The sequence below is a fragment of the Pseudophryne corroboree genome, chromosome 1 (assembly GCF_028390025.1).
Source record: "Pseudophryne corroboree isolate aPseCor3 chromosome 1, aPseCor3.hap2, whole genome shotgun sequence".
In the NCBI taxonomy this organism is placed as follows: Eukaryota; Metazoa; Chordata; class Amphibia; order Anura; family Myobatrachidae; genus Pseudophryne; species Pseudophryne corroboree.
Window position 1 is genome coordinate 234,809,231 of NC_086444.1, and position 13,499 is coordinate 234,822,729.

At 45.9% G+C, this 13,499-nt stretch overlaps 1 protein-coding gene across 1 annotated transcript in view; it reads left to right on the forward strand.

Moving 5' to 3' along the window:
• Nucleotides 1-13,499, forward strand: part of YTHDC2 (YTH N6-methyladenosine RNA binding protein C2) — a 408,514-nt gene that overhangs the window by 136,370 nt on the left and 258,645 nt on the right. The window contains exon 8 of the mRNA XM_063964142.1: nt 12,053-12,209. Coding sequence (XP_063820212.1) covers nt 12,053-12,209 — 157 coding nt within the window. The remainder of the gene's footprint in view (nt 1-12,052; nt 12,210-13,499) is intronic.

The window sequence follows — 13,499 nt, forward strand, 5'->3', positions numbered from 1 at the left end:
ACTAAGGCCTCGAACTGTGTGGAGTTTGTATGTTCTCCCGGTGCTTTGAGCAGGTATTCCCCGGGTACTCCGATTTAATCCCATAATCCAAAAACACACTGGTAGGTTTAATATATTTTCACAAAAAAATCAACCCTAGTGTGTACGAGAGTGTACATGTGGTTGGAAATATAGACTGTTTCACTATGGTTACTGGCTGGTATGAATGGCCAAATAACCTGTGTAAAGAGCAGTGCAGTACGTGTGTGCGATATAAATAACTGTTTATAAATAATTTGTCATTATATAAATAATGCATAACAGGAGTAGAAGTGCAAAATGTTTCATAGCTAAGAAAATAGTAGAAATATAATCATCCTATATAATAAAAGGCTATCGCTGCTCCTCACCTCTATGGGGGGAATTGATGTGTTTTGCGCATTGGCAACCACTAGATGGTGCCCAACGGAGGAATTCTAGTATTGTTTGTTCGGCCGCGCACAGCCGCCAGCACTGACATTACTTTTGTGTTGACTAGGATAGTATAAATAAAAATGACAATAGTTACTAAGGTCCTAATTCTGAGTTGGGAATAAAGCAAAAAGAGCGAGTTAAGGCCAGTACTCACGGCCCGATGCTGGAGAGATGTGTGCTGAGCGAACCGCTCAGCACACATCTCTCCCGGCGCTCAGCACAGCGCGATCTGTGCTGAGCGTGCGGGGGGAGACGGGGCGGCCGCTCACTTCACCCAGCGGGTGAAGTGAGCGACCCGCTAGATTGGCCTGCATGCAGGCCAATCTAGCAGCAGCGATAGCGATGCGCAGGGCTGCGCATCGCTATCGCTGTTAGGGCTACACACGGATCGATTTTGCTAAAAATCTAAGCAATCTAGTCAGATTGCTTAGATTATCGCTCCATGTGTACCCCCCTTAACTGTGGGGCAGATTTATTAAGCCTGGTGAAGTGATAAAGTGGAAGGTGATAACGCATCAGCCAATCAACTGCTATGTTACAGACTGGGTTTGAACAATTACAGTTAGGAGCTGACTGGCTGGTGCGTTATCACCTTCCATTTTATCACTTCACCAGGTTTAATAAATCTGCCACTGTGTGGGAGATGTATTATCATGTTGGTATGTGCCATTATTTGGCAGGACAAACTGTGTGTGCGTGCAAAAACAGTAGCTTAGACAGACATTTATGTGAAATTGTACATTAACTGTACATTCAGGGAACTCCTATTGGTCCTCAAGGTTCCTATGAAGCAGAGGGGGCAGTTTTGTATTGGATGCTGTTTGAATCCCAGATTATAAAAGGACATAATTGCATGACCTGGTGCGCCAAGTGTTTAAACCGCAAACAAAGTCATACTTTATCCACCTCCTGGTTTTGTGTCATTATTCATAAAACTTTATGAACCTCTCGCCAAACAGGGTTAGGTGCTGATCTTTCCTGATGTTACAGAGATTTATATATTTAAAATAAAAATCCCAGCCACATTTACCTCATTAATTTTAAGGCGTACAACCGGCACAATCGCTATAGTTGGAAAACGTGTTGTTAGAAATTATGACGGCACATAGCTCGGAGCATATAATGTGTTGTAAATGAAAGCTAAGGGCACCTTCGACTTTATATTTGTTTGTTTCATGAAGTGGTGACTGATGTTCCTGCCACAGCCAAATCGATATGTCATTGATCTTATAATTAAAATGTCACTTTTTTTATATCGCATGACAGTTTTTTATCACCGTTGTTTATTGCTCTCATTTCACTCTATATGAGCAGGTGGCTGTAATTTGTTTGTAGTAAGCTTAGAGCAGCAGTATTGCACACAGGGCAATCTCACTCGCATCTTGCTTCACAGTCTTTATGTTCCCTTATCATACAGAAATGTTGTATTAGAATATGGGGCTGTCCCATGCTGTTCTGTCACCAGAGATAAATGACCACTGCTTAGATTTTAGTGCAACGCTGTAATTGCTGGTTTTCTAGCATAGATTACATTCTCAGGCAGACGGACAAGTATGCAGAGCGGTAGGGGAGTACTGCCATCTAGTAATAATCCCCTGGCTGAGTAATCTAACACACTCTGTTAAAGGATAATGTTACTCAATCGGAAGTCTTAAGTATGGTACTTATTAAAATACAATAAAAGGGTAACCGTTCTATTCTGATTAGCCAAGTATATTTGGTACTTACTATTAGAAATTTATCAATTTATCATCCCAGCTAAATTGTAATAATTGAATCAAATATTAGATCTCAAACTCTGATACAGTATCCTGGGTATCTGGAGCTTCCAGTGTAACCGAGCTAAAAGATTTCTTCAGAGCGATGCTCTTGCCTCCACATTCATTGTGTGTTCCGGACGGGTGTTATTCATGTGACCGGCGGTCGGGAGACCGACACGGTCAGCGTCGGTAAGCTGACCGGCGGTCTCCTGACCGCCGGTCAGCCATACTATACCCCTTCCACTCATCGGGGTAGATTCTGTGATTCGCAGGTTGTGTCGTGCAGTTTTTGTGATGCAAACTAAAATAAGTGATAGCTGCTGCTTAGGGGCTACTCTGAGATTTTTTTTTATTTTCATGTATGTTGCTGTAGTTACATACACACGCATATATACTATGTGTGGACAATAAGCGAGTCCTGAAAAATACCAAGCCTGGGGTCTCTGCTCCCTACTCACCGATGCTCTTGGCCTCAGCAGCGGCATGTATTTCAGCAAGATGACACGTGGCAAGTGCCAGAGTCATCCCACTTGCGGTCATCAGCCACCTGACATCAGGGTATCAGCCATCCTGGTAACTCTCTATTTTGGGTAGGGTGTGTTTGGTCTGCATCTATGGGTCTCTTCTCTTGTGGCAGGAAGGGTAGAGGATTACGCGTTACGTTGCATGTGGTCGCCTTGCCCAACTCTGTCAGTGCATGCCATGAAAACAGAGCTTTATAGGATTACACAGTAGATGAAGATACTGTGAAGGAGAGTGTTTTCTCTCATCTGGAACAAGGCTGTGTCCCCTAAACCAGGGGTGGCCAACCTGTTCTTACAGGACCCTTACAGTTCATGTTTTCTAGACTACCCACTGCTGCTAGTACACAGGTGCAGTTATTACTTAGTGTCTCAATTTAAAGATGTAGTGATTCTTACCTGACACATTCTACAGATCTTCAGATGGTCATGAACTATTTGAGGACCGGGTTGGCCAGCCTTTCCTTACACCACATGCTATTTATGGGATTTTAAACTGTCATTATCAGAGGTGTTTTAATTCTCACCTCCAAATAGTATATCCAGATGTGGTTGTAGAAATTACTGTGCACAGGACAACCATTATTTTTGCAGCGGGGTACACTGGTATTCCACAGGGAATAACATAGGGGTGTAGAGTTGGATCTTGATCCAAGGCACCAACAGGCTAAAGCTTTGACTGGTCCCAGGATGCACTGCACCGCCTCCTCTATAGCCCCGCCTCCAGGCACTGGAGCACAGTTTGTAAATTGGTGCCTGCAGTGCAGGTCACTAACAGAGGGGCTGCACTAGGCAGCCCTGAAAAGAGCTTTTTAAGACGACTTTAAGGGTCGCAGCACTTTTATGTCATTCTGACATGCTGTGCTGCGGCTCCATCACCTCCCTCAGGTGCGCTGCATACTCCCGCGGCCTGGTTCCCGGGTACTTGCAGCGGGGACGCACCGGTTTCTAGGCACACCACCGCTGCTGCTTTCCTGGATCGCGTGGCTGCATGACAGGGAGGAGGTAAGAGGGTCCCCCAGGTGGGACCCGCCGGTAAATCGCAATCTGGCCGTGGTCGCAGGAGACGGACGGCGCCGCTGGCGTGGACACACTGGCCGTACAGGGACCCCACTATATCCACCAGGGCAGGGAGCACAGGTCAGATTTACTAAAATCCATTTAATATAGACTCCATAGTACCCAGTGGTGAAGTCCAGCAGAGGGGATAAGGCGCTGACCTGTAGCCCCTCCCCCAGTTCCGGACGCCATCTACTGCTGGTGTTCCCGCCATGGAGTTGCATCTCTCTCTCTCCCTCACTCCCTGAAGAGATTTTGGTGCCATTACATAGCTGGGCTGATCTAAGGGACTGCTGGGCACTGTTTCCTCTGTAAAACCACCTGTCTTGTCAGCGCTGTATATTTACAGACACTTAAGTATTCTACATGTCATTTTAGACAGTGTTAGTTAAGAACAAGTGTACTGCTATATAAATATTCAGTACAAGTATTCTGTGATAAACATCCAGTGTTTACTGTGCATTGTTGTATCTGTATACATACATATCTTTACATAGATTTACTAGTCCAGTGCAGTCTTATTGTTTATATGTAATAATTTCTGCATTGTACCTGTGACTGTGTGTGCCTATAGCTGCTGTGTGGATTCTATTCTGTGTATCACCCGTATTGCTATCACTATATTCTGTATCCTGGGTGGCTAAGTGCGTCAGGGTCTTATTTCAAATATAGTGTTCCACAGGATATACTGTTTTTTATTTTTTACTATGTGTTTCAGTCACCTCACACCGCTTAAATCCTCTATATTTTTTGCTTTGCACTTGCCATCACATAACACAGGTTTTTTTTTGCAGGTATTGTGTTTGTCTGGCTGTATTGTATTGTTGCACCCTTAGGCTACATTCCCAATAATGTCTGCTACACAGGGCGGGAAATTCGCAGACGCTCCTGCATCATGCAGTGCTGGTGCCATGGATTTGACTGAGGAAAAGGTTTCAGCTGAGGGTTCAGGTACTGCGTGCCCTGCACCTTCCAGTCAGTCTGCAGCACCTGTGGCAAATCAAGACCCACCTTGGGCTGCTTTTTCAAATATGCTGACGACGCTTGTAACACTTGTTACGCCCCCTGTGGGACCTCCTGTATCATTGCAGCCACATATCGTCCCTGTAGTTAACCCGCCTTGGTTCTACCCAGTAACAACAATTAAATCAGTCTTTGGTTAGACAAAAACCTATCCCTCGCCCTGCTGGGGCCAAGGGGTCATCTAAATGGGCCATTTCTTCCTCACAATCCACTAATATTTCGGATGATTCTTCCGATGAGGCTGGGGATTATACTGATCCGTCAGACACTGATACAGTTGCTTCTGATGAGGAATCTGTAACTCAAGTTGATGTTCCTGACCTAGTGGAGGCTATCAAGCTGATTTTCCAGATTGATGATGATGATGAGCCCCCCCCCGCTACGTCTAAGAAACCTGATAAGTTTAAACGTAAGAAGGTTGCTAAAGTACACTGCTCAAAAAAATAAAGGGAACACTGAAATAACACATCCTAGATCTGAATGAATGAAATATTCTTATTAAATACTTTGTTCTTTACATAGTTGAATGTGCTGACAACAAAATCACACAAAAATGATCAATGGAAATCAAATTTATTAACCCATGGAGCTCTGGATTTGGAGTCAACCTCAAAATTAAAGTGGTAAAACACACTACAGGCTGATCCAACTTTGATGTAATGTCCTTAAAACAAGTCAAAATGAGGCTCAGTAGTGTGTGTGGCCTCCACGTGCCTGTATGACCTCCCTACAATGCCTGGGTATGCTCCTGATGAGGTGGCGGATGGTCTCCTGAGGGATCTCCTCCCAGACCTGGACTAAAGCATCCGCCAACTCCTAGACAGTCTGTGTGCAACGTGGCATTGGTGGATGGAGCGAGACATGATGTCCCAGATGTGCTCAATTGGATTCAGATCTGGGGAATGGGCGGGCCAGTCCATAGCATCAATGCCTTCGTCTTGCAGGAACTGCTGACACACTCCAGCCACATGAGGTCTAGCATTGTCTTGCATTAGGAGGAACCCAGGGCCAACCGCACCAGCATATGGTCTCACAAGGGGTCTGAGGATCTCATCTCGGTACCTAATGGCAGTCAGGCTACCTCTGGCGAGCACATGGAGGGCTGTGCGGCCCCCCAAACAAAATGCCACCCCACACCATTACTGACCCACTCCCAAACCGGTCATGCTGGAGGATGTTGCAGGCAGCAGAACATTCTCCTTGGCATCTCCAGACTCTGTCACATCTGTCACATGTGCTCAGTGAGAACCTGCTTTCATCTGTGAAGAGCACAGGGCGCCAGTGGCGAATTTGCCAATCTTGGTGTTCTCTGGCAATTGCCAAACGTCCTGCATGGTGTTGGGCTGTAAGCACAACCCCCACCTGTGGACATTGGGCCCTCATACCACCCTCATGGAGTCTGTTTCTGATCGTTTGAGTAGACACATGCACATTTGTGGCTTGCTGGAGGTCATTTTGCAAGGCTCTGGCAGTGCTCCTCCTGTTCCTCCTTGCACAAAGGCAGAGGTAGCGGTCCTGCTGCTGGGTTGTTGCCCTCCTACGGCCTCCTCCACGTCTCCTGATGTACTGGCCTGTATCCTGGTAGCGCCTCCATGCTCTGGACACTACGCTGACAGACATAGCAAACCTTCTTGCCACAGCTCGCATTGATGTGCCATCCTGGATGAGCTGCACTACCTGAGCCACTTGTGTGGGTTGTAGGGAGGTCATACTGGCACGTGGAGGCCACACACACTACTGAGCCTCATTTTGACTTGTTTTAAGGACATTACATCAAAGTTGGATCAGCCTGTAGTGTGTTTTTCCACTTTAATTTTGAGTGTGACTCCAAATCCAGACCTCCATGGGTTAATAAATTTGATTTCCATTGATATTTTTTGTGTGCTTTTGTTGTCAGCACATTCAACTATGTAAAGAACAAAGTATTTAATAAGAATATTTCATTCATTCAGATCATGGATGTGTTATTTTAGTGTTCCCTTTATTTTTTTGAGCAGTGTAGTTTTACCGCATTCTGACCTTTTAATTGACATACGTCAGGAATCCTGGTCATCTCCAGGGAAGAAATTTTCCCTGTCCAAAAAGATGCTAGCTCGTTACCCTATCCCTGCGGAGTTGAGTAACAAGTGGGAAACTCCACCGCCGGTGGACTCTCATGTCGCCCGTCTTGTGGTATCTTCTACTCTGCCTATCACCACTGTCACCTCACTGAAGGAACTGACGGATAAGCGCGTGGAGGGATGCCTGAAGTCTATTTACACACTTACCGGTGCTGTGCATAGACTCGCAATGGCAGCTTCTTGGGCTGCAAAGGCTATAGAAGCATGGATTCAGGCAATTGAGGATGAGCTACCTCTAAAATTTTCTGACACTGCCATACTATATCTGTCATATATTACCACAGCCTCTCACTATATTCAGGAGGCGGCCTCTGATGCAGGCGTAATGGCGGCCAAGGCATCTACTACGTCTATCCTGGCTCGCCGAATTTTGTGGTTAAGGTCCTGGAAAGTGGACCTGGACTCCAAAAGACCTTTGAGGTTCTCCCTTTTAAGGGAGACATACTTTTTGGAGAGGATCTGAACAAGATTGTGACTGACTTGGCAACAGCTAAAACTGCATTTCTCCCAAGTACTAATCCTTCTGCTCCGAAGGCTAACAGTACCACAGGGTCAGGCGTACCCGAGACAGGATCATACTTCCAAAACCACCAAGCCCAAGTCTAAGCAGTCTTTGGCCGCCTGTCAGCCTGCTTCCAAACAGGACAAGCCTGTGGCATGACGGGCGGGCCTTTCCCTGGGGACCCCAGCGTGGGAGGCTGACTTCTGAAGTTCACCCAGGCCTGATTAAAAACCACTTCAGACACCTGGGTGCGGGAAGTTGTCTCTCACTGGTACGCAATCTCCTTCAAGAGATGTCCCCCTCACCAGTTCTGCTCGACTGTTATCCCTTCGGATCCGCTGAAAGCACAGACTTTACACTTGGTTGTACAATCTCTCCTAGATACTGGAGTGATTGTGCCGACACCTCTGTCTCAAAGAGGCAGGGGCTACTATTCCACCCTGTTTCTAGTCCCGAATCCAAATAGGTCCTCCCGGCCTATATTCAACCTCAAATCTTTGAACAAATTTGTGATGGTATCCAAATTCCGTATGGAAACTCTGCGTTCTATTGTACTGGCCATGGAACCCAAGGACTATATGGTATCCCTGGACATACATGATGCTTACCTTCACATTCCTATTGCCATGTCGCATCAGCAATATCTGCGGTTTGCTATTGGCAACCTACATTATCAATTCCAGGCCTTGCCTTCCGGACTGACCACGGCTCCTTGTATCTTCACCAAGGTCATGGCAGTCATGACAGCTCTTCTCCGCCGTCAGGATCATGTCGTATCTGGACGAGTTGCTGATCCTGGCGGACTCCCCAGAAGTTCTTCTCAGTCATCTGGAACTGAAGGTCCAATTCCTACAAGCCCACGGATGGCTCATCAACTGGAAGAAGTCCTCGCTAGTCCCTGCTCAGAGCATGATGCACCTGGGGGCATTGTTGGACACACACAACCAACGATTGTTCTTGTCTCAAGAGAAGGTCCTGAAACTTCAGGACAGGATCAGATACTTCCTCTCTCGCCAGAGAGTGTCAGTACTCTCAGCGATGCAAGTACTAGGCCTCATAGTGTCGGCATTCGACATGGTAGCGTATGCTCAATTTCATTCCCGCTCTCTGCAGAGGTTAATCCTTTCCAAGTGGGATGGCCTGCCTCACCGGATCAGGTCTCAAATGATCTCCTTGACTCTGGAGGTTCGTCTGTCACAGAGCTGGTGGCTACAGGACCAACAGTTGAGCAGGTTCCGTCACTTCTGGATCTCCAACTGGGTCCTCCTGACAACGGACGCCAGTCTGCATGGTTGGGGCGCGGTGTGGGAGCAACACTCTCTCCAGGGTCGGTGGACCAGGGAGGAATCTCTCCTCCTGATAAACATTCTTGAATTGCGGGCAGTGTTCAATGCATTAACACTGGCCCTGCCTCTGGTACAGAACAGGAAAGGATCAAGAGAACTTGTCTCTTGGTGGTATGCCAATTCCACCCTCCCGGCGCTAATTAAAGATATCTCACAAATGAGTATGTATATAAAGGAAAATTCAACACACTGCAGCGTATGTTTTTAAGACTTAGTTAGAGTCTTAGGCATACAGGTACATACATAGATAGATATTTAAAACATTGCGCTGTGTGTTACGTTTTTTTTTTGCTTTCATAAATATAGGCAGTATTGAATTATATATATAATTCAATACTGCCTATATTTATGAAAGCAAAAAAAACAGTAACACACAGCGCAATGTTTTAAATATCTATCTATGTCTGGTACAGAACAGGCCTGTTCAAGTACAATCAGATAACGCCACTACGGTGGCTTACATAAATAATCAAGGCGGCACTCGAAGCCGCATGGCAATGATTGAAGTGTCAAATATCCTTCAATGGGCGGAACGCCATCTGCCAGCTATATCGGCAGTGTTCATTTCGTGAGTCCTCAACTGGGAAGCGGACTTCCTCAGTTGTAAGGACGTGCACCCTGGAGATTGGAGCCTTCATCCAGAAGTCTTTCAACTCCTAGTTTACAAGTGGGGCCTACCAGATGTAGACCTGATGGCATCTCAACACAATCACAATGTTCCGGTCTTCGAAGCAAGGACAAGGGATCCTCAAGCAGCGTTCGTGGACGCACTGGAAATTCCATGGAACATTTGGCTGCCATACGTGTTCCCTCCAGTGTCACTCCTGCCCAGGGTAATACGGAAGTTCAAGCAAGGAGGAGGAATACTACTTCTAATCGCTCCAGCGTTGCCCAGACGGCATTGGTTCTCAGACCTGCAGGGTCTCTCGAGAGAGCGTCCTCTTCTACTTCTTCAACGCCCAGACCTCCTTGTTCAGGGCCCTTGTGTCTACCCGGACCTGGCTTTGATGGCGTGGCTCTTGAAGCATCACTCCTGAGAGCAAAAGGATTCTCTAAGTGGTCATTCAAACTATGTTGAAAGCCCGTAAACCAACTTCAGCTCGGATTTATTACAGGGTCTGAAATTCTTACTTCACATGGTGTGCTGCTAAGAATTATGATGCATATTCTTTCAAAACTTCCAGACTTTTGGCTTTTCTACAACAAGGCCTAGACTTGGGCCTTCGTCTGGCCTCCCTCAAGGTTCATATAGCTGACTTGTTCAGAGAAAAATTGCGTCTCATCCTGACGTTCACTGTTTCACTCAGTGGTGGTCATTCCGAGTTGTTCGCTCGCAAGCTGCTTTTAGCAGCTTTGCACACGCTAAGCCGCCGCCTACTGGGAGTGAATCTTAGCTTATCAAAATTGCGAACGAAAGATTCGCAATATTGCGAAAAGACTTCTCTGTGCAGTTTCTGAGTAGCTCGAGACTTACTCTTCCAGTGCGATCAGTTCAGTGCTTGTCGTTCCTGGTTTGACGTCACAAACACACCCAGCGTTCGCCCAGACACTCCTCCGTTTCTCCAGCCACTTCCGCGTTTTTCCCAGAAACGGTAGCGTTTTTTCAAACACTCCCATAAAACGGCCAGTTTCCGTCCAGAAACACCCACTTCCTGTCAATCACACTCCGATCTCCAGAACAAAGAAAAAACCTCGTAATGCCGTGAGTAAAATACCAATCTTCATAGCAAATTTACTTGGCGCAGTCGCAGTGCGAACATTGCGCATGCGCAAATAGCGGAAAATCGCTGCGATGCGAAGAAAATTACAGAGCGAACAACTCGGAATGACCACCAGTGTTCTAAGGATTCAGCCTACCTATGTCCCTGCTGTGGCTCCATGGGATCTGTCTGTCATCTTAAATGCCCTGCAAGAGTCTCCATTTGAACCTCGAGTCTGTGGACCTTAAATGCCTTACGCTTAAGGTCGTGTTTCTGTTGGCTATTGCTTCTTCTAGAAGGGTGTTGGACTTAGGTGCTTTGTCCTGTCGTTCACCCTTTCAGATTTTTCACCGTAACCGGGCAGTTCTTCGAACTCGCCCTGGTTATTTACCTAAGGTGGTATCATCTTTTCACCTTAACAAGGAGATTGTGGTTCCGGCCTTCATCTCTTCTGGTTTGTCCTCCAAAGAAAGATCTTTGGACGTGGTACGGGCTCTCTGTATTTATGTGGAAAGGACTGCCTCTATCAGTAGGTCAGATTCCCTTTTTTGTACTTTTCTAGTTTTCACAAACCTGGTTGGCCTGTGAATAAGCAAACCTTGGCCAGATGGATTAGAATGGTGATAGCACAAGTTTATGCGCAGGCTGGGCTCCCAGCTTCTGCTGCTATCAAGGCCCATTCTACTCTGTCGGTTGGACCTTCTTTGGCGGCCCGCCGTGGCGCGTCCGCAGAACAATTGTGCAAGGTGGCTACGTGGTCCTCAGTGAACACGTTCATCAGGTTCTATGCCTTTGATACTTCCGCCTCCCAGGATGCTTCCTTTGGACGCCGGGTTCTTTTGCCCGCTACAGTGCGTCCCCTCCCATGAGGAACTGGTTTGGGACATCACTGATGTTATTCTCTATGGAATACCAGTGTATCCCGCTGCAGAAAGGGAGATTTATGGTACACTTACCATTGTTAAATCTTTCTGCGAGGTACACTGGATTCCACAGGGCACCCACCCTGACGCACTTAGCTTCTTTGGGTTTGTATGGCATTAGCCGCTAGTCCCTTCTCCTTGGACTGGTTAACAAAACTGAGCTCCAGTGCCTGGAGGTGAGGCTATAGAGGAGGCGGTGCAGTGCATCCTGGGAACAGTCAAAGCTTTAGCCTGTTGGTGCCTCGGATCAAGATCCAACTCTACACCCCTATGTTATTCCCTGTGGAATCCAGTGTACCTCGCAGAAAGAGATTTAACAATGGTAAGTCTACCATGAATCTCCTTTTTTGTTTTATAGCCCAGCTTAAATAATATACAAACTTTGGTTGGCAAAATATGGGATTTACCATTATTGGGGTTGGGAGAACACAAATATGATAGAGAAGAGGTAGAGACATGCTATCCCCATTTGCTTCTGGTGTATATATTCATGGAACATAAATCTGCATATTTCCTTTTAGCTCCTTTGATACCTGTTTGGCTATTTTTATGAGATTTCCTTGTGATTTTGTGCAGTGTTATGGAAAATAATTTGCTGTCATTTTGTCTGTGTAACACTAGATTATATCAATGATTATGTAACAGGATGAAGTTCATGAGCGGGACCGGTTCAGTGACTTTCTTCTAACCAAACTGCGGGACGTGATGCCGAAGCACCCTTCTTTAAAACTCATTCTCTCCAGTGCTGCATTAGATGTTAACTTATTTCTGAGATACTTTGGAGGCTGCCCTGTTATATACAGTGAGTTTGTTTGTTTAAATAAATATTTAATTTGTAAAAATTATAGAATTTTGAGTATTTCTCTTGAGTATCTTAGGGCAGTATTCAGGTTTGTTAGCAAATGGGCAAAACCATGTGCACTGCAGGGGGGGCAGATGTAACGTGCAGAAAGAGTTAGATTTGGGTGGGGTGTTCAAACGGGATACGGTCATTAGGTCGACCACTATTGGTCGACATGGTCGTTAGGTCAACATGAACAAGGTCGACATGGAAAATGGTCGACATTAGTTTTTCACTTTTTTTCTTTCTTTCATTTTTTGACCTTTTTCATACTTTACGATCCAAGTGGACTACGATTGGGAATAGTAACCTGTGCCGAGCACAGCAGTAGCAAAGCTCGCCATGCAATGGGACACCGTGCACTAATTGTGCTTCCCCGTCACTTTATGAAGAAAACAACACCCAAAAAGTAAAACAAAACTCATGTCGACCCTTTTCCATGTCGACCTTGTTCATGTTGACCTAATGACCATGTCGACCTAATGACCGATACCTGTTCAAACTGATTTTTAAATTGCAGTGTAAAATTAAAGCAGTCAGTATTTACCCTGCACAGAAACAATATAACCCACCCAAATCTAAAGGGCCCCATACACTAGAACGATAATGCCTGATTTCATCCAATTTTGGTCATTCGGGCCAATATATCGGGTGAAATCGGGCATTTTGGAGGTGTTTCCGATCCGATGTTCGTTCCCGTGAGGGTCGGATCGGCTCCCCTAGATCGTTAGTGCTGCACTCGTGATATGTCGGTTCCCGCAGGTATGGCTGGGATCGTATACGATATATCGCATGCAAAATGTACCAAATCGTATGGAACCACTCCCGGGAAGCTCCCGAAGGAGTTCAAGGGAAATCGCCTCTGACTTCAGCCTCAGACATATCGTTGTAGTGTATGGGGCCCTTAACTCTCTCTGCACATGTTACATCTGCCCCACCTGCAGTGCAACATGGTTTTGCCCATTAGTGTGCTTTTTTTGGTTTGCCAACAACTTTGAATAACCGCCAATAGTTTATACTTAATTGCTTGCTTTTTCCTATATGTGTTCAGTTATTTAAGGAGGACCTGTCCCCTTACTGCATTATCCTAGAGTCTTTACATTTAGCGGACTGCAAAAATACTTTTACAAAATGGTAATACATTATGCATGCTGTAGAGTAGCACCATCTTGGAGAAGAGTGTAATCGCTATACCTTCTCAGAGGCAGAATCCTGTAATGTGAGGTTCCATGCGCACATTGCATATTATAA